This window comes from Abramis brama (genome assembly GCF_963993115.1).
Source record: "Abramis brama genome assembly, chromosome: 9".
Lineage (NCBI taxonomy): Eukaryota > Metazoa > Chordata > Actinopteri > Cypriniformes > Leuciscidae > Abramis > Abramis brama.
In genome coordinates, this window is record NC_139971.1 from 12551715 (window position 1) to 12577412 (window position 25698).

Below are 25698 nucleotides of genomic sequence, written 5' to 3' on the forward strand. Positions count from 1 at the left end.
GTTGAAAACATGCGGGACAGCCCCTACTACTGGCTGTAGTCTTTAGCCTCTGGCCGATGATTTTTGCGTCATCTGAGGATTTTTTCCAGACAAAAAATACATAAATTTCTCCTCTCAGGGGGATATGAGGGTAGAAAGCACGGTAAATCGAAAGTACTACAGGTTTTCTACTAATACGGATATTGTCTGGGCCTGACGCCTTATTTACTTTGGTCCTCTTGAGGGTGCTGACCACTTCTCCAGTGTCGATAGTGATGTCACAGTCATCAGGTTTGAGTGAAGAAATTAACCTTTTGAGATCAGAGCTGTTATCTTTCTCGAATCTGGTGAAAAAGATGTTCAGGTCATTAGGTAGTGAGGTCAGGCTGCAGCCTGCAACCTGGATGGGCTTGCGACTGCCATGCAGTGCGGAGGTTGCCCTGGGCAAATGTTCTCTCCACCTTGTTTTTGTATCTCAGTTTGGCCTTTTTTATGGCATGCCTGACCTCTCTGTTGACATCTTTCTTGTCTAGCTCAGAGTCGGTGAAGAAGACCCTCTTTTTTTTTCTTTTTTTTTTCAAAATCTCCTTTAGGTCCTTATTCACCCAGGGTTTGTTGTTAGGGAATATTGTGACCCTCTTAGTAGGTATAATACTGTCCACACAGAAAGAGATACAAGATGATACTGTATCCACTTGCTCATTTAAGTCACTAGAAGAGGATGTCAGTATGGACCAGTCGGTGGTCTCAAAGCATCCTTGCAGCTCCTTGATGCTGTCGGCAGTCCACTGCTTAATGTCCCTCCTTATTTTCTCTGACCGCTTCACAACTGGTAGGTATGCTGGGACTAGTAAAATGCCAAGGTGGTCAGCAGAACGGGGGCAGGGGGGCGGCTTTATATGCTTCTGACACTGATCCGTAGCATTTATCCAGTATCTTTCCTGAACGGGTGGGACAGTTGATATATTGATAAAAACCTTTAAGAGATCTGTCCATTGAGCAGTGATCAAAATCACCTAGAATGAATTTAGGGGCGAATATAGGGGGATATAAGTTCAAGTTTATCTAGCGTTTTTCTAATACAGTCAATGGCTAAGGACTCTTTAGCTCTGGGATGAATGTAGACTAGAATTTTAAAAAGTTGTGGAAATTCCCTTGGTAGATAGAAGGGACGCAGGGAAACAGACAGCAATTTAATGTCAGCATTGCACAGTTCTTCCCTAACAACAGTTGTCGTGCACCAGCTCTTGTTGACATATAAGCAAACACCGCCTCCCAGCTGTTTACCTGTGAGCATGGGATCTCGATCAAGATTTATGGGGGATCCAAAGCCATCAATATGCAGTTTGTCATTCGCATCGTTTGCATTAAGCCATGTCTCAGTAAATGCCAGAATAGATGCGGTCCAACATTCATACATGTAACTGACGTTGGCTTGCAGTTCATCAGTTTTGTTGCGCACAGCGCACATTGGCTAGTATAATAGAGGGGAGTGCGCAATATTATTTTTTTCCCTTTTGAGTCTGGCTCTAATTCTACCCTTCTTGCCTCACTTTGTTGACACACCTTTCTCGTGTGTGTGGTGTCTTTATCGTTCTGATGTTCACGCTGGATCTCATCTGGAAGCTGTCACGGGAAGCACACGCAAAGATCCAAGTGCATTTATTAGGGTAATTCGTAATCGTAAATCCAGTCCAGGCAAGGGTCAAATTCCATACAAGGCAATCCCAAAACAATAAACAAACAAGAGACAAGCGTAATAGACTTCCAAAAGCAGGGTGACATACAACAATGACTCCATGACAAGGATTGAAACAGCAAGGGTATAAATACACAGAAACTAACAAGGTGACGGGAAACAGCTGTGTGCAATGAACAATGAATAGACAGAACAGGATGATGGGAAATGTAGTGCATGAGAGAATGACACCGTGGGGGAAGGGGACCTCTAGTGGTTAACCGGGGTACACAAAACCAGACACTGTGACATTACCCCCCCTCTACGGAGTGGCTACCAGACGCTCCATAAACACAAAAAAAACAAAACAAAACAAAAGTTTTGTCCTCAGGCACAGGAACAGACACAGGCTCGGCGGCGGCCATCTTGTCCGGAGACCCTGGCTCGGCAGACGTGACGTGAACAGTCTCTGGATCGGCAGACGTGACGTGAACAGTCTCTGGATCGGCAGACGTGACTTGAACAGTCTCTGGATCGGCAGACGTGACGTGAACAGTCTCTGGATCGGCAGACGTGTGCTTCCTCCATGCCTGCAGAACCGCCAATTTTTAAAAAAGGAAGACAGCTCTCTTGGTCGTGGCAGGACTGATGGTGGACAGCTCCGGGGCGAACTCCGGGATGACAGCGGGCTGCTCGGGTACCTCCGGGATGACAGCGGGCTGCTCCGGGACGACCTCAGGGACGACAGCGGACTGCTCCGGGACGGCTTCCGGGACGACAGCGGCCTGCTCGGGGATGGCTTCCGGGACGACAGCGGGCTGCTCGGGAACGGCCTCCGGAACGACAGTGGGCTGCTTGGGAACGGCCTCCGGAACGACAGCGGGCTGCTCGGGGACGGCCTCCGGGTCTTGAGGGACGGTGGACGCCTGCTTCCTCCTCCTCCTCCTTTTACGATGGCAAGATGGTGGTATAGAACCCACCGCCTCTGGAGGCGCTATCATCTCCGGCAATGGCATGGCGGCCATCTTGTCATGAGACACCGGCGCAGGGTCAGCCATCCCGTCAGGAGACACAGGCATGACTGGTGTATCCCACTGGCTCCGATGATGAAGGTAGCTGGTAAACCCCCAAAAGTCCAGGATTTCCAGCCCCTTTATCTCCCACCCAGGAAATGGGTCATCCAGACAGACATTGAAGAGTTCCTTCAATGCTGCGTCATTGTAGCCCAACACTCTAGAGAGGGTCCAAAAAATCTGAGCCAGACAATCCACCGTCTTACCCTGCTGGCGTAGGTCCATTAGATTTTGGACCCATCCCCTCCTCTCCTTCTCCATCTTAGGGGGAAGGATACGAAACCCCATAATGCTGGATCTATAATTTGATGGAGTCCTTCTGTCATGGGAAGCACACGCAAACAGGTAAGATCCAAGTGCATTTATTAGGGTAATTCGTAATCGTAAATCCAGTCCAGGCAAGGGTCAAATTCCATACAAGGCAATCCGAAAACAATAAACAAACAAGAGACAAGCGTAACAGACTTCCAAAAGCAGGGTGACATACAACAAGGACTCCATGACAAGAACTGAAACAGCAAGGGTATAAATACACAGAAACTAACAAGGTGACGGGAAACAGCTGTGTGCAATGAACAATGAATAGACAGAACAGGATGATGGGAAATGTAGTGCATGAGAGAATGACACCGTGGGGGAAGAGGACCTCTAGTGGTTAACCGGGGTACACAAAACCAGACACTGTTACAGAAGCCTCACAGAGAACGCAACTTCATGGGAATAATAATATTGCATTTGCAAGAGAATGTGCCTCCAGTATGTAATCCGCTGTCCATTCGGCGTGCACAATGCGTATGTGAAACAGGCGAAGAAATCCAGGTAGTGTAACAGGAACGCCACTAACCGCAGGAGAATTGCAATATCCATTCCTCTATTGTTGGCGTTGCGAGCTAGCCGGTGTTGGTCAGCTCAGTCAGCTGTTGCAAGTAGCCTCCTCAGTGAACAGAGTCTAGCAGGGCAAGGAGTAGACCGCAAAGTAAATCCTTCTAAGGAAGAACTTTATAGTATCTTAGAATCTCAAATTGTCCACACTTCACGGGTGATAAACTGTACACAACAATCCCACTCACGAGAAAAAAAAGACATAAAGTATAAAGTAAAGTATAAACGGACACGCTACTCTCTGTGCCGTCAGGTCGCCACACGAGCAGCACCCCACATCCTGTTTTGGACTGTTTTCCGCCCATAAAATATTCTTGTCCATTTCCTGCAATTATCAGTAGATAGCAAAAACATTGACTATTGATGCATTCATGTCATGTCGAGTTGAATGCACATGAACGCCATAACAAAGTCGTAATTACTAGTTGGAAGCAATGGTGGAAGCAATTTGTTTTCAATCATGATACATTTATTTCTGAATGGCGACAGTACAATGTAGTTTGTACGCATTATGTGTTCTGTTAATGAAAAAAAGAGATAAAGTTTGTCAGAAAACACTACTCATTTAGCGAGTTTATTAGCTCGAGTGACCAAACTACATTTCCCATCATTCTCTGTGGCAGCATAATAATAATATTAATAATACTAATAATAACAAAACATAAATGACACACACAATGCGAATTCTTTGAGTTTGTCGGACTTGTAAAACAAACTTCCCAGGTGGACTTGAATGCACCTATGCTTCTAACCCTATGATATTGCCTGAACAAAAGTGGCCTAACTGCACAATGTTTCCCTGAGGCAACAACACAAAACAAACACAGTTTTACGTCAATTGCCAATTGGTGGCACTGTGTCCCATGTGGCTTTGCTTCCTGAAAGGACTGCTCCACCCCCAAACAAAAGGTCACACCCACTTCAGCCCCTCATTTAATTGAACAGACAAGTATGTCAGGTGATGATATAAATAATAAAAATAAAAAAAATGAAAGGGGTGGTGTGAGGTCCAGACAGGTAGTTTGTTGACTGAGGGCAACATCATGCCATAGAGGGTTAGGTTGCTCCGGGTCAGGGCCTGTTGAGCCCTTCAATACCTAGGCCCTGTGAGTTGTGCTTGTGTAGGAAGGCTCTTTTATCACACGGACCGGCATTGGTCAGCATGGCTTAGTGGGTATTAATGCCCCCGTAGCACCAGCAAATGATGCAGCGTTGAGTTCTACCAGAAAGACTTGGGAGAAGATATTGTAACAATCATCCATTTATTAATGACCCAGCAAGCAATATATGCGATAAAGTATTTGGCGTAGTCCCCATCCGTAACTCGCAATCCGAGGGTACGGATTCAGCATTTCCTGTCTGAAGATGAAGGCAGGGGCACAGCCGACCTCCAAAAATTGGTGGAAGAATAATTCCACTGGAACGGAGCCCACTCCCAAAAACGAAAAAGAAAATATACCTGCCGGCCGTCTATCGTGTCGTACCTAAAATATAGAAAGGAAAAATAAAAAGAGTTAGCAAGCAGCATGATAGACATTGAACGCATCAATTCTCGTAGGTTGATAGCTTATAATTGAGTTCCATATCGTCGAGGGAATGGTAAATCTATAAAATAATGTGAGGTATACATTAATGCAAGATACTTTCCTGCTGCTGTAATTACGCAATACATTTATGTGTTTGCTAACACTTGAACAAGCTTTAATTTATTTAGAACACGCATAGACGAGGCCGTGCTGAGCCACATATGACTAGGCCACGCTGAGCCACACATAGACAATGCCACGCTGAGCCACACATAGACAAGGCCACGCTGAACCACACATAGACTAGGCCACGCTGAGCCCATAGACAAGGCCACGCTGAGCCGCACGTAGACGAGGCTCGCTGAGCCACACGTAACGAGGCTACTGTAGCATCTGGACCAATCGGACACACAAAAATTATTCATTTATTTAATGAATAATCCAGCAAACTCACTGTGAAACCTTCACCAAAAACTAACATCCCAAATGAGGCTAACACACTGGCAGGACGGTGTCTTGTTACAGGGAACACAGACAGTTTTTACGATCGAAAGGTATGTGGCCGCATGTGCAAGAGAGAGACAATGGGAAGAAACAATCTTCCATGCAGACTTCGCTGCATTAATCAGAGACGAACTGAGCTAGAAATGAATGTGCATCCCAGAAACCGTGTGAATGAGTGTGATGTTTTGTGTCCTATTATGTATACCCCATGGTATGTATTTTATTATACAACCAACGGTCAATGTAACTTTACCTGTTTCATGTCTCCTATCTAATTAATCCTCATCTGATGACTCATGCTTTGATGTACATCACCTTCTCTTAGAATGCAGTGTGGATTTGTTATATCTATCTGAGTATTAATTAACAGAAAAGAGGTAAGGCAGATTTGAGATAGCGTCATAAATCTTCACCACAGAGGAAACTCCCGCCAGACAGTCCACCCTTCTTATTGGTACAGCAAACCCAGAGAGGGGTGGCCATTCTCAGGCTTTATTAGAGACGGACCACAGTGACAGCCCTCTCTTCTCAGCGCTTCTCATCCGACAACAACGCAGTTTCTGCTGTTACTGGGGTAACAGTGGGTAATCAGTGACGATGAAAGATACACTTTTCTTAGAATAAATGAATAATCAAAGAGTTCATTGGAACTGATTAATTGATTGTAATATTAATTAGCTTACCTCAAAGTTAATCTAATTAACTGACCCAAATATTAATAATTAATCATAATTGGTAATTATGGATTATTATTAATATTTCCCCTTTGAGCTAATATTGTTACACTACGCTGAGCCACACATAGACAAGGCCACGCTAAGCCACACATAGATGAGGCCACGCTGAGCCACACATAGACAAGGCACAGAACAACTGCAACTAATCCATAGCACGAGTTTATGCAAACTGAACTATCGACAGATAGATAGAGCATGGCACCACCACCAGTAGTTGCATAGGGATTTACCTGATTTGTTACTGCAGAGCTTGCTGAGCTTCATGGATGATCTTTAGATCAGGTCTTATATAAGACTCGAATGCAGAGGAAGACCATCTTCCCAGGATCTTGATAGCTGCTGTAGGAACGCCACGTTCGGCTGCTGTAGTAGCTGCTCCAATCCTGAATGAGTGTCCGGTATACAGGGAAGGGGATAGACTACAGTTTTTTAAGACAGAAACTAGATGAGATCTGAACCAGGTTTTGGTAAGAGGTGCTCCGTTAGAAAGTGAGAATAGGGGTGAGTGATCTGAGGATCTGGGGCGGATTTTAAGGAAACTAATCATAGATGAGAAGGGGCAAAAATTAAAATAGAAATTGTTATTGAGACACCAGAACCTAGAGAGTCATTTTTAGAGTGCTTGAGTTGAAGCGTTCAGCATCTGCGAACTCAGACAAGTGTAAGTACGGGTCCTTTATACTTCTAGTATTAGAACATGATTGGATAAAAGAGAAGGTAATAAGTGACGCAAACAATTGAGTCTTCCCGACAGAACTTATGCTAAAGCTTTCATTTCCCTTCAAAAGGGAACATATTTGGGTTATGTATGTAACTACCTGGATCACGTTGCCATGATTCGGGCATGTCTGCGCGTCTTCCTTCATACAATTTGAATCTAATGACATGTTTGCAGGCACCCTATTTATATGCTCGGGCACTCCGCATGATATCATCAATTGTATTGGCGTGAAGTTAATACAAGCTACTTTATTTTATTAAAAAGCTATATTTAAAATAACAACAAAAAAAAATTACCATTATTTCCCAGTGTATATCTGTTCGCGGTCAGATTTTGCTCTGCAAAAATCCATGATAGCTGTTATCTTGCCCATGCTGGCAAATAATCTTGGTCATCCGACATTAATTATATAAATAATTTTAATCACGGCCATTCAAAACTAGAGAGTCTACTATATGCATAGTAAAGCAATCAACGACAATCATTTTGGGCGGAACTAATATAAACACAGATATCGGATACCAGTTGTGTCTAAAGTGAATGTAAACAGTTGGGCCAAAAGATTGGATATGTGCAATAAGACTTGCAGTGTGAACACAGTCCTTGAGACACCCTTCCTTGACCAGGAACATTTTAAAAATCCCCTAAAACAATGATAACTAGACATTTTTATCAATTGACAAAATCTTTCCATCATTTCTGGGTGAGGGTGCTTTTCTGTACGGGCAATGCTCTGGATTTCCACTAGAGATATTGAAAGGTCAATGTGACTTCTTCATAGATTGTACTAAAAGAGTGGAAATCGATTAAAAAAGCATAGCTCATTTGTACTAGTAAAACAAAATGTTGAGGCACAGGATGAAAATATTTGTGCATGCTGGGAGCTGTTTTTTATAAAACTTGAGAAACTTTAAGCATTAAACAAACAAGCGAATGAATACATGAATAAATTAATATACATTGAACAAAATTATAAACACAACACTTTTGTTTTTGCCCCCATTTTTCATGATCTGAACTCAAAGATCTAAGACTTTTTCTATGTACACAAAAGGCCTATTTCTCTCAAATATAAGCTCTGGTGGACATTCCTGCAGTCAGCATGCCAATTGCACCCTCCCTCAAAACGTGTGACATCTGTGGCATTGTGCTGTGATAAAACTGCACATTTTAGAGTGGCCTTTCATTGTGGCCAGCCTAAGGCACACCTGTGCAATAATCATGCTGTCTAATCAGCATCTTGATGTGCCACACCTGTGAGGTGGAAGGATCTCAGCAAAGGAGAAGTGCTCACTAACACAGATTTGTGAACAATATTTGAGAAAAATAGGCCTTTTGTGTACATAGAAAAAGTCTTAGAACTTTGAGTTCAGCTCATGACAAATGGGGGCAAAAACAAAAGTGTTGCGTTTATAATTCTGTTCAGTATATGATGGATGGATGGATGGATGGATGGATGGATGGAGTCAATTTAGATGACTCTTTACTAACACTTAAAAAGAAAACAGCCCTGCCATCTAATGCAACCCACAGAGGTGGGTGGGTTTTTCCTTAGAGTTTAATGAGGTGTTAACATCCATTATCAATTGATTATCATGCGATGGAGATGATATATAGGTGACCTCCAGGGTACCCTGTTTACTCATGGTTTTATTAATGATTCAATTAGCCATGTTTTATCAAGCAGAACAAATGTCAGTAATTTGAAAGAAGAGGGAAGTCCAGGCTTTGCACCAGACTTTCTGTCTTGCCCATCTAATTATAGCTGATTAAGTAATATTAGCAATTATCGAAGTTCTTGATTAAGCTTCAGAGTAGAGTGAGCATTGTTAATTAATTTATATTAGACCATTTAATATAGTTTAGAAAGTCTAAATTGGTTTAAGAAAAAAGTTAAAAAGTCCTCATGTCCTGCTGAAAATATTGAAGGTGGTATCTGTATTTTAGAACATAGTAACTAGACCATGAATAAATCAGCTACCATCAAAAAAGCTTCTTTTTTTTTTTGCCCACCTTTTGCCCACCATAAGTTAGTATGATGTGATTGTTCTAGTAGGGCTCTTGAGCAAGATGTTCTACCAGCTTTGCCAGGCCCCAGTTTTGCTAGAAACCAGCTACCATGTTCCAAAACAGCTAACACTTCAAGCTAAATTTAACTGGATATTCTAATTGAATGTGAAAAGATTGTTGAATAAGGACATGGATAACAAAGTGAACCTTAACTTTTACAGATTCTTCCACATGTATGATGTCAGAATGGATCACATGGTCAGCATGCAGTGTGTCATGTGGCGCAGGTGTGCGCTCTAGGGAGCGTTATGTAAAACAGTTCCCTGATGATGGCTTTCCTTGCACCCTTCCCACTGAAGAGACAGAGCCATGCACTGTCAATGAGGACTGCTGTGAGTATTATTTATCTGTTGACACACAAGCCAGATTCATTTAAATATGTTACACATTACAGATGTTTAGTTTAGCTATAATTCTCAAAGGTCCTGACAAATCCTGTAAATATCTAACAACTTCATAAAACAATGCACTACAACCAATCTAATGAAGTCTAATATACTGTGTCTGAAAGGAGTTTTCTTATCTGTTTTCTGTTAACATCTGGTTGTTGCATTCAACCATGGAATAATGATCCAAAAGTTGTCGTCTTTGCTTTATGTGTGCAGCCATTTTTAAACCATCCTGAGTTATAAGGGACATGTGACTGAGCATAAAGGCCATTCCTTTATGAGAACTCCCTGCTTCTGACAGAGGGGAACATTTATTTTTATTTTTTTATAAATAAAAAAAAAAAAAAAAAAAATTCTGGTAAAACACCTACAATAATAACCTTAATTAAACCCTAGATTTACCTGTATGGCGATTTAGCATTTTGGGGCCTAACTTTCTGAAACTAACAAGCCAACCCCTTACAGTTTATTTTAATAATAGGCCAAAAGTTGTTTTGAGCAGAAAAAGGGTTGATAAAAGCTCTTCTCCTACTGACACATTCTCCACTCCAATGGTATGTATTGTATATGTTTCTACTGGCGTAGTTCCAAGCAGTTGCCTGGTTACTGAATGGGGTGAATGGGATATATGCAGTGCCACCTGTGGGCTTGGCATGAAAAGACGGGAACGGATGGTGAAAATGCCCCCATCTGACGGCTCCATTTGTGGGGCTGAGGTGGTAGAAGCAGAGAAGTGTATGATGCCAGAATGCCGTAAGTGCAAATACACACATGCATGCCCACATGAATATATGCACACCCATGTCAACCCAGTTTAGCATATTCACACACATTCACAGGAACATTAACAGATTTCCATGCATGAATGGGCATGTTTATGTGGACATGAATTAATATATTCATATACAGTATGCGGCCAGGGCCGGCGCTAGACATTTGGGTGCCCTAAGCACAAATGCTTGGCGGTACCCCCCACCCCCACCCACCAAAGGAATAACAACCATTCAGAATTTCTTAGGTTCTCTTTACTTCCAAAATAACTGCTAAATAAAATAAATGCAAATAAATAATTTTACATTAACAATGGCACCAAACATGAAAAGAAATAAATAATATAAAGGTTAAAATATAAATACCAAAAACCACCACAATTACTAAAAACACAGATTTGGAACTGAACAATGTAAACACAGAAAGTTAAAAGTGCAAAGGTCTGATGAGGCACAATATAATAATTCTGTACATAATTTGACAACTCTGTGAATATGAAAATATACAAACACTGAGATTGTGGGGTTTTTTTTCTTCTTATTGTAGTTTCAAAGTTTTTAAAATAAAAGACTCAACATGCAGGGCTAAAAGCCCCGGATCTTTTGCACTACTAGCGACGCCCCTGGACATGCCCCCACCACTATTTTCTAAGGTCGATATTGTCCCCACCACTTTTGAAACATCTCGCGGCACGAATGTACCAATACAAACAAACAAAACATCTCCAGTTAACCAGCAGAGCATTCATTTCATTCGTTTTTTAAATAAGAGGCGATCTAGCGCTGAAATGTGTTGTTTTTTTAAATCAACTGATCAAAGTGCTCGTTGCCGCTGCGATCAGTGGCGCGGATACCATGTTTGTTTCTGGCTCGCGCACAGCGTTCACTCGGACGCGCACTTAAATCCGTTGTGGAGAGACTCTCTATTCGTTCCGGTGAAATTAGAAAACAAAAAGCACAAAAAAAGTGTCCCTGCCTGATATACAACCACTGAAAAACATAATCGCTTTTTTGATAAAAAAAAAAAAAAAAAAAAACTATATGAGTGCGGATTAGAACTCAGAACCTCTGACACGCTTGGCAAAAATTCTACCCCTGGACCACTTAAATACACGCTTAATTTCGTTGGATCAACATATAATAGGCCTCATTGAATGACCACTTAAACCCAATCAATGTACTAGCCTATTTAAATCGATTGCTGGACATCGTAGTGTTATATCTGTTTTATGATTAAGCATTGTGTTCCCCCCCTCCCCCCCGCACCCGCAGTGTCCCACCCACTTTTTAAAACAAAGTTACGCCACTGCAACACGCAAGGGCAACAAAACTAACATTTTTATTTAAAACATTGTCTTACATGCAAGCGACGCGCGAGCATCATCCCGCTGTCTCTTCTTTTTCTTTTTTCCGCCCCCGACTCTTGGTGCTTTTCGATGCCATGTCTGAGGTCGGTGTCTGCCAAATTTGACATTGATTGAGGCATAATCGAACAGACCACTGGGAGGTGGGGAAGGGGGGCACCAGAGGGAGACCGGCACAGGAGATTCACCTTTTTCTCGACTAATTTGGTCTTGGCCTATATTACTTTTGTATTGCTTTTGTATATTAACATGCTTTAGACATATTTTATTTGTTAAATACTAGTAGCCTATTGTGATGATTTTTCACGACCCAGATTTTTTGGTGCCCCCCCAAGCACTTGGTGCCCTACGCGCAGTGCGTGATGTGTGTGTGCGGAGCGCCGGCCCTGTATGCGGCCAAATTAACATGTCCACAATTGCATACTGTATACACACACATGCATACCTACATATTCACACAAAATGCAAGTAGTGAAAACATGTACCCCCACTTTTAAAATATACAAATACATAACTCACAAAAATTACACTTCTTTACCCATAATATATTAATACACATAGCATACATGAATGTGAATATTAATTTAACATACATAAACTCTTATGGTACAATATTCACACACATATTCACATGTATGCCAACATAAGCATATTCACATAGAATCTACATTAACATATTCTCACAAATGCATGCCCACATTATCATATTTATACAGAATAAACACCCTCATGCCTACAGTCCTCAGTGTTATGATGCTGTATGTTTTTTGTGTGTATAGATACTATCCCGTGTTTACTGTCCCCGTGGTCGGACTGGAGTGACTGCAGTGTGACCTGTGGTAAAGGCTCACGGACACGTCAGCGCATCCTCAAATCACCTGCAGAGTTGGGAGAATGCAGTGAGGAGCTAGAACAGATGGAGAAATGCATGCTGCCAGAGTGTCGTGAGTTATACTATTTCTCTATCAAACACACACACACACACGCAAAACAGAAACAATGTGTTAATAAGCTTATTGCAGGATAAATGCTTGGGATGTATCTAATTTTTAAAACTAAAGAAAGACAAAGGAGAGTTGAGAATGAACATAACAGAGATTCCAATCCAATCTGCTTAAAGACATCAATATCAAGGACATATGACATATTGTCTAGTAATTGCAACTCTGCCTTGTCAGGACTGAAGGGTGTCTGGGAGAAGGACATTGGTTAAGCCATTGAAGAGAATGACTTGGATGTTGTATGTGATAATGTGTACACTAAATGTACCTTCCTTGGGATCCATGAGCTTAATTTATTGCTCTGTCTAATAAGTTCTGCTAGGGGTTCAATGACTAGAGCAAAGAGTAAAGGTGAAAGGAAGCAGCACTTCCTTGTGCCTTTCCCTATGGGGAACGGAGTTGAAGTGAGACCATTGGCAACCACGGTGGCTTTAGGATTAGAGTAAAGCAACTTAATTTGAAAAAAATATCCGCTAGGATATGGCCCTTTCACACCTACCTTGTTTGGTCCGGATTTTCTGACTTTTCAGTTTGATCCGAATCAAAATTACAGGTGTGAAACCTCCCCCGGACCATGGTCCAGACCAAACAGACGAAATTTGGTCTGGCGAAAATAGGTAGTCTCGGTCCGGATCAAACTGTCATGTAAAGTTCTTTAGTGCGCTTGCATAATTGCAATGTGAAACCAAACCTAACCGAATGAATACAATGTATCAAAACATGACCTTTGGTTCGGACCTTGGTGCAGACTTTCAGGTGTAAAAACACCTAGAAAGTCCTACTCAACTCTGTCAAAAGCTTTTTCAGCATTAAGCGAGAGAAAAAGTGGAGGGTGCCTTTCATTTTGAACAAAATTAATAACATTTAAGAGTCTTTTGACTTTTAAGAGTCTTAAGTGTCCTGGCTGGTTGTTCCAAACTTCTTCCATTCAAGAATTATGGAGGACGCTGTACTCTTGGGAATCTTCATTTCAGCAGATATTGACCTCAGAAAATTACCTCATAGCTTGTTTTTTGCTCTGATATGCATTTTTTAGCTTTTATACTTTATACAGACAGGCGTGTGGTGCCTTTCCAAATCATGTCTAACCAACTGAATTTGCCACAGGTGGACTTAAATTTCAAGTGTCATGCAAAGGGTCCAAATACGTATGTCAATATGTGACCCGTGCTAGAAAAATGAGTCAGAATGCGCATGGGCTAATTACGAGCTATAAGCAAAACAAGTGAAAAACATTTTGGACGATTTTGAGGTTTTCATTAACATGTTAAATCATTAAGCCCTCGTCTAGCAATCCCAATGCTCCAAATAGTAATTAAACATCTAGAATGGTCTTTATGTGTATTTTTTTTTTTTTTTTGAGAGAGAGAGAGGTGTACCTTCCTGTTACATGTCAGATTGTTTTTGGACTTCCTTCTGTGTTCATTGTATTCAGTTTTCTGCCTCTCCATGATCACCATCCTCATTAGTTAATTTAGTTCAGCTGTCTTGTTAATTATCTCATTAGTTTTACACCTGTATACCCAGTGTTTCTCCCTCTGTCTTTGTCGGTTCTCGTTAATGTTTGGTACCCTGGGATCGGGCCGAACTCCGAGCTCGGAGCCCCCGGACAGCACGCCAAATACGCATTAAACTTTACCCCTCAAATTGTATAGTGTGAAATCGTGAATAATCCATGAAAAACTTTCCCAGGGAAAGCAAGAACTGATAAGAATGTAAAACGTATACCTTGAAATGCAATGTAAGTCGCTTTGGATAAAAGCGTCTGCCAAATGCATAAATGTAAATGTATGCTACAACACACGCCTATTAGCCTACAGAGAAATTTAATGTCAGAGCGGGATTTGAGCGTACGCCATCTTACTGGTGAGCATGTGGGGGGAGAGGTACGATTTTCGAACAATCATCGAATATTATTTTGCTTGATATGCCAATCCTTAATATATGGTGTTTTAAATGCCTGTTTGAGGTCTCTGTGAAAGTTTTAAAGCAGTCTTTTAGTGCCGCTTTCAGAGCGGCCACGTCCGTAACATTGTTTTTTCCTCATAAATGCGAATACGAAAAATAAAATAAAATGAATATTTTATGTTCTGTGGAGAGCCAACCCTTCTTCATCCGGTGGGTAGTATTACTTTTGGTTTGCGCAGTGTAATTCACAGAATTACTAAAAAATATTTTGCCACCTAAAAGTTAAAGATTTTTTGTGTTGCATATGTATGTATATGTATTTTCCTCATATTAAATATAAAACGCATGTGTAGACTGATATTTTTCTTAGGTCTGGACTCCTTTATTAAGGGAGTATATATAAACAGACGTTTCAATATATTGGTATTAAAAGCATTTTCTGAGAATTTATATTTCAAGTTTTGACTGCAAATGTCACATCCATAACGCTGGAATTGCCCAATAGTAATGATGTGGTAGCATTAGATCTGGGGCCTCATTTATAACCGTTGCGTACGCACAAAACAGGCCCTGAAAGAGGCGTACGCCACTTCCGACGCATAAGTTGTGATTTATAAAAACAGACTTGACGGGAAAATTTGCGCACCTGCACGCAAACTCTGACCCATGCGTACGAACGTTTTGGAGATGGAGCAGTTTGGCGACACCGATGGTGAGCTGGAGTTAAATGTCTTTTTGGTCACTTTTAGACAGAAAATCTAAAGAAAATTAAACATATACAGAAAGATAATACAAATATAATTTCACTCACCAAGCTGTTACATGAAACAAATATCCATCCCTTCTTAAATGTCCGCGCCAGCGAGCGCGCTGGGCCGTTTAGTGAAACTGACGCAAATAACAGTTTAAATAAATAAAATAATGATTTAAACTATGTTTTGCTTCTGATATAAACATTTAGATTAAATATGCCATTCAAATGAATGGAGTTAAACACTTAAACATGAAATTATTACTGAGACGTTACAACATTTTTATATTCAATCAATAGAAATATTTGTTGTGGATGCGATGTTTTTTGAACACTTTTCCAGAGGCGTGCTGTGTTTTAATGTTTTAACCACAGAGATAATTGCTTAAATCATGATAATACCAGATTGTCTGAGAAAATAGTTTCGTGCAAATAATGCCCAGGGCCTATCTGTTTCCATTAAAAATATAAATCAATTAAAAATACAATTCGGCCAGTGGAAAAGATTGAGAAAAACTTTATCTGAAATGTATTTTACACTATTTGATTTATGTATTCAAAAACAAGGCAAGGATAGGCAACTACTTGATTTTTATTAATGTAGCCTAATGAGGATCTGCATAGTAAAACTAGGCGTTGTAAGCTCCATATATGGTTATTTCGGGGTGGAGACGCATGTGCGCACAATCTTCCGCTGACTGGGATTTATAAAGTGAATTCTGCGCAGGTTCTGGCGTACGAACGGTTTTATAAGTCTGAATATTTTTTTGCGTACGCCATTTTTGGCTTTCGGGCGCACGTACACTTTTAGTAAGGATCCTACGCACAGTTTTATAAATGAGGCCCCTGGACGGGAAGGATAACTCTGGCAGTTGGAAGGGGTGTGTCGCGATTCTGCCTTCTCACACCGCGACACAGGTTCGTGGATCGCGATTTTGGTTTCATATCGTTACTGCCCTAGGCATTACTAATAATATTTTGGTAATATTATACCCGTTGCTATTTGTAAATTTATAAAAGTTAACAATGTTGTTGTAGATAATATACAACCTGACGAAAAATATTGATTTAATTTTAACCATGCATGTTATATTTAGTTTATTAATCACTCAAACCCCTTTCTGTTCCTTGTTACTTGATGAACTCTTCTGTGTCTTTGTCTAACCTTACAACAAGATTATTATTTTTTTATTATTATTACACTTATGTGATTTTTAAGTGATAAAGCACTGTCTGTGTCACACGTTTATAGTTATTTTTATTCATGTATGTAGTTCTGAAGTATCAAGAATCCTCCTCCAAAGCAAATATTACGGCAGTATTAGCCATTAGAGTTTGCATGGATATACAATACACAAATTCACCCAAAATAGCAGACCATTGAAGTATCTGTGGGATACTCATTTCAACATGCTATGATTTGGAACGCAAAATCATAATCTCAATACTAATCTCTGATACTAATTAGGACAGATAATGTGTAAATTGGGATGCAGGATATATCTTCAGGAACAGGGCTGAAGATTTGTGAGTTACACAGTCAACAATTTTTTTATTGCACTGTTGTATAAATGCAATTTTTATTTCTCGCTGCAATTTTGTAGTCCAAGCTAAAGGATGCAGAAGTTACGAGAGGGTAAGTTAAAATGTTTGGTTGTTGGATGTAGTAACCCACACGCTTCATTACACCGTTTAATGTAGATGAACTGCCGCGCTTGTTACAGGACGCATGTTTAACTGAAAGAACGAGCAGAGAGAGAGACCCGGTTGCGCGCGCGCTCACTCTCTCTCTTCAGAGCCAGGCGAAAGTGTAAACAAGACTTCACCGTCTCCAAACTAGACGCTGTCTTGCTCTCTCTCCCTCGCACATATTAATCAAAATAAATCGGTAAAAGGTCGGAAGACCAAAGTTTAATGTGTAAATACAGTACACACCATTGCGATACATCCATATGAAGACGTTGTTCTACAGGTTCGTCGTCTTCATTTTCATCTCGCTCCTGCTCCGACTCTGGCTCGAACATGTAAGGCTGGCTGGACAAGTCTTCCGTTGTTGACATTTTGTTAATAACGTGTGAATAAAAAGTTTCTGTGCCGCTAGATAATCGTATCTCTGCTATCAAACTACAAAAATGGCCGAACGGGGTGGAGTTGAACCGAATGTGGGCGGGGTATGAAGTGTCTCAATTGTATTTAAAGAGACCGCACCAAAACGAGTTGCTCTCAGACGCACATCAGAAAAGGGGTAGAAAAGGTGCCTGTGGAGCTATAATAATGAGGAATTCAGACCCAAGCATTGCAGTTCCGCTTTATATAGACTACAAATGTATGATTTATATGTAAAAAGGAACAATTTAAAAGCATGATATGTCTCCTTTAAAAAGCAAACATAAGTTCACAGCACAACGAAATTAAACCACAACACAACGAAATGAATCCACAACACAACAGAAATGAGCCACAACACAACGGAAAATGTACAACACAGCGAAATAAAGCCGCAACACAACGGAAATGCTCCCGACCACTAGAGGGCTCTCGGAGCGCGGTAAAGTTAGTTTTCCTTGAACATTGTTCTATAGAGTCGTCAGTCTTAATATATCAATACCACGCGTTCGAGCAAGGGTCCTCGTGGAACCTCCTCACCCGAATTTGAGCTCTCTGGGTCTTCGTGTTGCCGAGATACGAGCGATTTTCTTCTGAGACCGTGACATCACTGGCGGCCCGCTGGCGGCCGCCATTTTGAAGCGCGCCCGGTGGTTTCCGCACTTTTCGGCTAATATTTCCATAAAAACATCTCCAAAAATTCAGAAATTCTGGTGCCTCCTTTGGAGGGTGTGGTTGTCAGGTAGGGGGACCCATGAGCTTCAGTGCCCAGGGGCCCCTGGGGGTACTAATACAGCCTTGCTAGGAACCTACCACAAGCTTTGGGACATGGAAAAACATGAATTACAGTAGGCCTAATGTTTTTATAAAAAACAAATTGTGTACTGTGCATACAGGGAGCTATTGGCACAATTTCACCTGTCTGTAAGTCAGTCTGGTTAATAGGAACTACAACCTTTGAAAAATGATTAAAAAAAAAAAAATCCTTTTATTATATTACATAAATGTCCTAAAAAATAATTGTTTACTGTAAATACATGAAAGGGGTTATTGGAAAAAAAAATCAGCTGTAGTAAGTCAGTCTACTACCAATATAATCAAGCTTTGGATTTGGAACATGTCTGTTTTTGTACAGTAATTTTAATTAATACAAATTATAAGTTTTAACAACTTGAAGGAATTGGCGGACGTTCCATTAGGGATCATGCACTGTGGTAGCGCATCAAAGCATTCTAGTGTATAAATATGCAGTTATAATGCACGTAGGTGATTTTGAATTAATAAATGTCGATAAACAATGGTTGTATTCATACTGTTAAAACTAATCGTGGTGTTGATATATTTTTTAGACTGCTGACTCTATAGAACAGTGGCATGGAAAACTAACTTTATCGCCCTCCGAGAGCCCTCTAGTGGTTGGGAGCATTTCCGTTGTGTTGCAGCTTTATTTCGTTGTGTTGTACATTTTCCGTTGTGTTGTGGCTTATTTCTGTTGTGTTGTACATTTTCCGTTGTGTTGTGGCTCATTTCCGTTGTGTTGTGCACCACTGGGCCACCGTAGTTTATGCATCAGTAAATCAAGCCAGTGACTAAAATGATCAACTTCACGTCGTTTCCCTTAGTAGGATGAAAATAATCTTATTTAAACTGTGGTTAAAATATATACAGAAAGCAGTCAAAGAACAATCCCTTTCCAATCGCCCAAGCTGTCAATCACACAGCACGAGTTTATCTGGATACTTGCCAAAACTCGTTATGAAATCGCTGTTCGCTGTTACACTGCACAACGAAGCTCTTACTATATTTACATCATGTTTGCATTGGTGAAATCATTAGTGAGAGTGCAGAAACTGTGTTGCAATGATAAGATCTTCATTCACGTGATCAACAGACTGTCATCTGCTCAATGCTCATCACTACAACCTTTTATGTGATGGGAATATATCTAAATACTTTAAAAACTTCTCACGATTTGTTAATCTCGATAGCTGTAATAGTAAAAAGGTATAATAGCTGTAATAGTAAAAGTTTTCAAGAGAGTTCCACATGTAATACTAGCTATTTCATATGCAAGCATGTCAGCCAATCACAGCAGTGAGCGTTTACACTGAAGTATCACACAGACATGCCCCTTCAAACAGAGCGTTCAAATCAGAGGCTAAAATCAGGCTAGGAAAAATGCCTTTTATTTCTAAATGATGACAATTTTTGATCTGAAAATCATACTAACATTATAAGGGCACCCCAGGAAACATTATAAAATAATAAAATAATCCATGCCATGGGACCTTTAAGAATTTGCTACTGACTATTCAAACGCGAGTTTTGAGCGGTATAGAGTAGCGCTTGCTTGTCGTTTCTACGATCACAAATGCAGACATAGTTTTATGTTTATAGTGTAAAAAAGACAGTATAAGTCATTATAATCAGAAACTCCCCAATGAAATAAAACCTTACCAATCTGATACGATCTGGTCCAGTCGCGCTGGCAAAGTTGATCAATTAGCTTGGCCATCTGCATTTTCCGGATCAGATTCGGGCTTGAATTGATAAGGTAGTACCGACATTATCACCTGTCATTATTACTTTGGGAGCTGATGTTTCAAATATGGCAATGGGCGTGGCATTTCCGTCATGCTTGTTTTTGGGCCAATCACGATGCACTGGATCGCTGGCCAATCAGAGCACACCGCGCTTTTCAGAACAATGAGCTTTGTAAAAATTAACGTGTTTCAGAAAAGCGGGGTATAGAGGAGACACAATAATGTACAGCATGTGTAAAATAATTATTAACCTAAAACCGTGTAAACACATTGCATTAAACCAAATACACAAAATAATGTTCTTTTTAGAACCATCATATGACCCCTTTAAGGTTACACGATTCATAGGACATAACAGTACACTTTACACAAATGTTTTTAATAAATACATGTGTGTGTAAACCAATAGTGACTAATAAACAAAAGGTACAAAAAATAAATAAACCCAAAATGATAAACAGCCTTTGAAATAATTACATTTTTAATAAGATGTTCTCCTTGCGCTTAAATATTGTCTCTTTTAATGTCTTTTTCTCTCTAGCGATGGACTGTATGATGTCAGAGTGGTCTGAGTGGTCAGAGTGCAGTAAGTCCTGCGGGAAAGGTCACTTGATCCGCACACGCATGATCACTCTGGAGTCTCAGTTTGGAGGAGATCCATGCCCTGAGACCATGCAGAGAAAAACATGCAAGATCAAGAAGTGTAATCAAGGACGCTTAAACAGTGACGAGAGGAAGAGACGCAAAGAAGACCGTAAGAAGAGGAGGAACAAACAGGGAAGGGAAGAGAGCACAGATGAGCTTGCAGGTGAATATGCACGTCATCTCTGTTAAAGGGATACTCCACTGAAAACTGAAAATTCTCTCATAACTTATTCTCTCTCATGCTGTCCCAGATGTATATTACTTTCTTTCTTCTATGAAACACAAATCTGACGCTTTAAAAACAAGCCAAAACGGACACTGCTGTAATTCATGTGACCCCATCAGATTAGATTAAAAATATATACAGGCATATAGTGTGACACATGGATTGCACTAAATCTACAGTGTAATTTACAAAAATTACAATTATGAGGACAATTACTTAACTACTACAATTACTTTGAAGTAATACAATTACTTCACTGTAATCAATACACTCTAAACAATATACTTAAAATAAATATAAGTGATGGAATCAAAAGTGGCAGGTGATTTTGCATTGATAGCAGGTGTGTGGTAAAAATACCTGAGGTATTAAAATGAAGATAACAATTATTGGGATCTTTTTCGATGCTGTGGGTCTTGTTCACACAATGTGTTTTTCATAAATGTCTGAAATGGTAGGGAGAAATGTTCTAGTAAGCCTCTCTGCAGCTCTTACAATGTGTTGCAGGGCCTTGTGGTCTGAAGCATTGCAACTGCCAAAACTAGACAGTGATGCATGTTAATAGTTAATATGCTATCAATGGTTCCTTTGTAAAACATGCTATCAATGGTTCCTTTGTAAAACATGCTAAGGATGGATGGGAGATGGTTTGCCCATGTCTGTCAGTGCAGAAAGTGGAGATGTTGCTGTGCTTTCTTGGTCAGTGAGGTGGCACTGAAGGACGGAGGTTGATCCTCTATGATGTGTAGACCCAAAAACGTAGTGATAGTTTTAGAAATGATAGGTTTGTATGAGAAAAATACTAAACTTTTAAACTATAAACCATCACTTCTGACCAACTGTGAGGATGCTGTGAAGTGTGATATAAGCAAATTGTGAAACTCTCACAAGAAGTGATGCAGAAGCACAGAGGACCATCACTTTTTCTCTCACATGCCTATCATTTTGCTTCAGGAGACAGTGATTCATCATCTGGGGGTGTATGCATTAACATTTGTTGTGTGATTTTTGAAGCCTGAACTTTGAAGGAAGCCTGGACACTTGCATTATATGGAGCACAGCATTGCTGCTGACATTCTCCATAAGTAATTATGAATCATCACATCACCACTAGAGATACTGAAGATCTCCTTAGACAGGATCACAATATGAATATAACTTGCAGATGTCAATGAGTATCATAACAATACCACTTCAGACGCTGACACTACACTCTCTGTTAGTAAATTAGCATTAAGACATAGGCACTTCAGATGCAGACATTCTCCATTAGTAATTCTGTAGGCTATCATTACATTGACACTGTGGATACTGGGGCTCTTTATGCTCTTTTTTTTGCCCATCAGAGTCATAACAGTGTCATTAAATTTGTAATTGAGACTACAGATGCAGTTACTTACTCTCTTGTTGGCAAATCAGCATCACAACATCACCACTGCAGATTCTAACGTTCTCTGTTAGACATTATGTTTAATAACATCACAACTACAGATGTAAAAGCTCTCCTTTACTAATTCAAAACATCATAACATCACCACTACAGACAATGTCACAGAACAGAATTTCAGATGACTTGACTGATCTTATTGCCACTAACAGCATTTGAATCTGGTCTGAATTTCTTCCAAAAGGATGCAAAATGAAGCCGTGGTCTGGATGGACTGACTGTACCAAGCTGTGTGGTGGGGGAATCCAGGAGCGGCTAATGACGGCCAGGAAGAGGTTCAAAAATGCACAACTAAATAGCTGTAAAGACCGAAAGGAGATACGGGCCTGCAATGTCCACCCCTGCTAGAGCTGTACTGAATGGGCTTGTGGGATTGGACCCAATCTAGGTTGTGAACAGACTGTGACAATGTCTTGCAGTAATTTAATGCACTCTGTTCGGGGTTGGAAAGCTGCAACAGGTAGTCTGTTATTTTTGTTTTCTAGAATTTATAGTGACCCGGGCCTTGTCTAGCCTGTAAACAGATGCGAAACCAAGAAGGAGGGTGCTCAGAGTTGCAATGTACTGTACAATTCAGATGTATTAATATGCATTCATATTTAAGAGTAGCAGCCCTTTGAGAAGCTTTGAAGTTCTTTTAAAGATTTTTTTTTCACTAGCAGGACCATGGAATTAATGTGTTCTGACATGAAATTTAAAATAAATTTCTTCTTTTATACTCTGTGATACACACACACACTCATGTGATGTGAAATATATAAAACACAATTTTTTTATTTTTTATTTATTTTTTATTTTTTTGGCTATTACAAACAGACCAGAAGAAAAATAGACAAGTACACGTGTTCCCATTCAACCTGTAATCAAAGTGATCAGAAGAGCTACATTTAGATGCAAGCAAAAAATTAATTCAAGAGATTTGAAATTCAATGTTAAAATGGCCATAAATATTCAGGGGGGGTTATTTTTTCAGCCTGGTCTCAATTAAACAAAGGTATTAGTTGTTTTTGGTACATTTGGATAGATACTGAAACTTACAATATGGAATTATTGACGACATCTAAATAATGTAAATATTATTATGTATTTGCAGCTATAGAAATCTTTTATGTCATGAATATATGTATAGTTACATCTTTATCATTTTATAGATTTTAGATCCCTTGACCCTACCACCAGACCTAAACATAATCACTTTTATAGAGTATAAAAATAATATATAAAACATAACAGGCAGAGAAATGTATAACGACAAGTTTAGTTTCAATATACCATTAAATACATATTTAATGTTAATCGCTAATCTCACTGCTACCTCTAAACCAAACCTAGGTAAAAGAGCCAGCTGTGTTAAATGCATTTGAAAACGTAGTCTTGTTGATCATAAATACACAATCAAACTATTAATTCCAAAATTGGAATATTTATAAGTAAGGATTTGTAGTGTGTCTATAAAGTTGTTCATACATCTATAATTTACATTTTAGATGTTGTCAATGTTGTACTTTTTATTGTCTATTCAAATGCAAGTTAATGGTAGAAACACACTTTTTCATAAAATACATAAGAGATGAGATTTTACTTGCATCTAAAGACTTCTATTCTGTTAGTTTTGACATCTTAAAAGACTATTATTTATTTTTTGATTTTTACTCCACTTAGCTCCTCATACAGTGACCCAAAAATAATTTCGATACTTAGTCTCACTTAAAATGTATGATTTTTGTATTGCACTGGAAGATAAATTATCAAACCAAATGGCATCCTCAAAATGTTGTTAGACCTTTTCTTAGAGCTTACTTTGAATTGATTTTTTTATTTATTTTTTATCTTGCTGGTATCACACAAGTGTCATAGCAAAGTACACCAGTGTAGTACCTCATTTTAAATTATTCCACTATACAAATAATAATAATAATAATAATAATAATAATAATAAACTAACCACTAACATTTGACAACCAGAAAGTATGCAAATACAAAATAATGTCTTTATTTTGAACATTACATCTATTGTTTAATCGTTTAAATTGCAAGGGACATGTTGAAAAGTGTGCTTGTACAATGTTTAAAATAAATAGTTCATGGTTTTATATATTTTATTTAATGCAATAACATTCATACAGTTTAGGTATGTTTTCAGTGTCTTAATATTTTGGGGAAACATTGCAACACTAAAAAATATTAACATTCATATATTTTTGAGTTGTTGGAAGCAGATCTTTGTTTTTCACAGCCAAATCCCTTCCAGCATAAACATTTGTGCACTATGAAAGAAAGGAAGGCCACTCAAAAATTAAGACGTAATTCACTTAAAGCCTATATGATATACAGTACAGGTAACATCTGCAGTCAGTCATTGGGCAAAAAAAACAAAAAAAAACCTCAAGACCCAGTCAATTTCACGTATAGTAGCCCTTTTGTAAATCAAGCCCTAGATCGGGCAATATGTTTGATTTTAACATGTTCTCTGCCCAGACGTATTGCCACGTATGCAAACCAGCTGTACTTACTTTTGCAAGATTACTGTAAAATTGTTGTGGGCTATAAGCCAATTCAAATAAGTAATGGAACTGTTGTCTCCAGTGATTAATTTTTGGTGTGTAATTTTCCTGAACTAAAGCACATATAACCAGCCATTCCAGGATTTTCTATGTCTCATGTTTGAAATGAATGCTGTCTAGGACCCACTGATCTGTTATTATTTTGTTCCCCAATGTAAGATGTAGATACCATTTAACTGAAATGGATTTTGATTTGCTTTGGTTTTATCAGCCCCTCTGATAACTTTTTTTTTTCTTTTTTTTTCTTTTTTATATATATAAGAAATTGTTCTTACCAAAGTCTTGCGTAGATGTTTTGTAGTTGTCTCTCTTCCTTGTTGGTCATCTGACATGATTCATACTTTTTGAATATTTGCCCTTTACAATAAAAGGAAATGTTACAAAGTGCCTAATTCATTTCCTGATTATTTGTGCTAAAGGTTTTGTTATATAATCCCACTAATCATATAATCCCAAAAACAGTACAAATGCATCTAAATAACACATTTGTTGTGCCATGAGGCTTGGTCTTGGGCCCTTTGTTGTTCTCTCTGTAAGTGATCTTTCAATACTGTCAATACTGTTGTCAACAGGTACCAGGAAGCTAAGCGACAGTCGATAGTTTTCGATAGTCGAGGGCAGGGACGTACTGGGACTGAAATTCAGCCTGAGACTTTAAGATGGAGAGGCCTTTTACGCGAGTGCCCTTGGTGCACGAGCAGAAGAATTTTTTGCAGTTATTTTAATTATAATAGTGTTTTTATGGTATAAAGAGAATCAGATTACGCTGAAGACCTTCAAGAAACTTTAGGATAACACCTGCCTCCTCAGGTTG

At 39.5% G+C, this 25698-nt stretch overlaps 1 protein-coding gene across 1 annotated transcript in view; it reads left to right on the plus strand.

Moving 5' to 3' along the window:
• Positions 1-25271, plus strand: part of spon1a (spondin 1a) — a 338352-nt gene extending 313081 nt beyond the window's left edge. Inside the window, exons 12-16 of the mRNA XM_084124751.1 lie at positions 9332-9502; positions 10145-10312; positions 12473-12637; positions 20544-20810; positions 22505-25271. Of these exons, the coding sequence (XP_083980877.1) occupies positions 9332-9502; positions 10145-10312; positions 12473-12637; positions 20544-20810; positions 22505-22668 (935 nt within the window). The 3' untranslated portion in view covers positions 22669-25271. The remainder of the gene's footprint in view (positions 1-9331; positions 9503-10144; positions 10313-12472; positions 12638-20543; positions 20811-22504) is intronic.
• Positions 25272-25698: the final 427 nt, after the last annotated feature.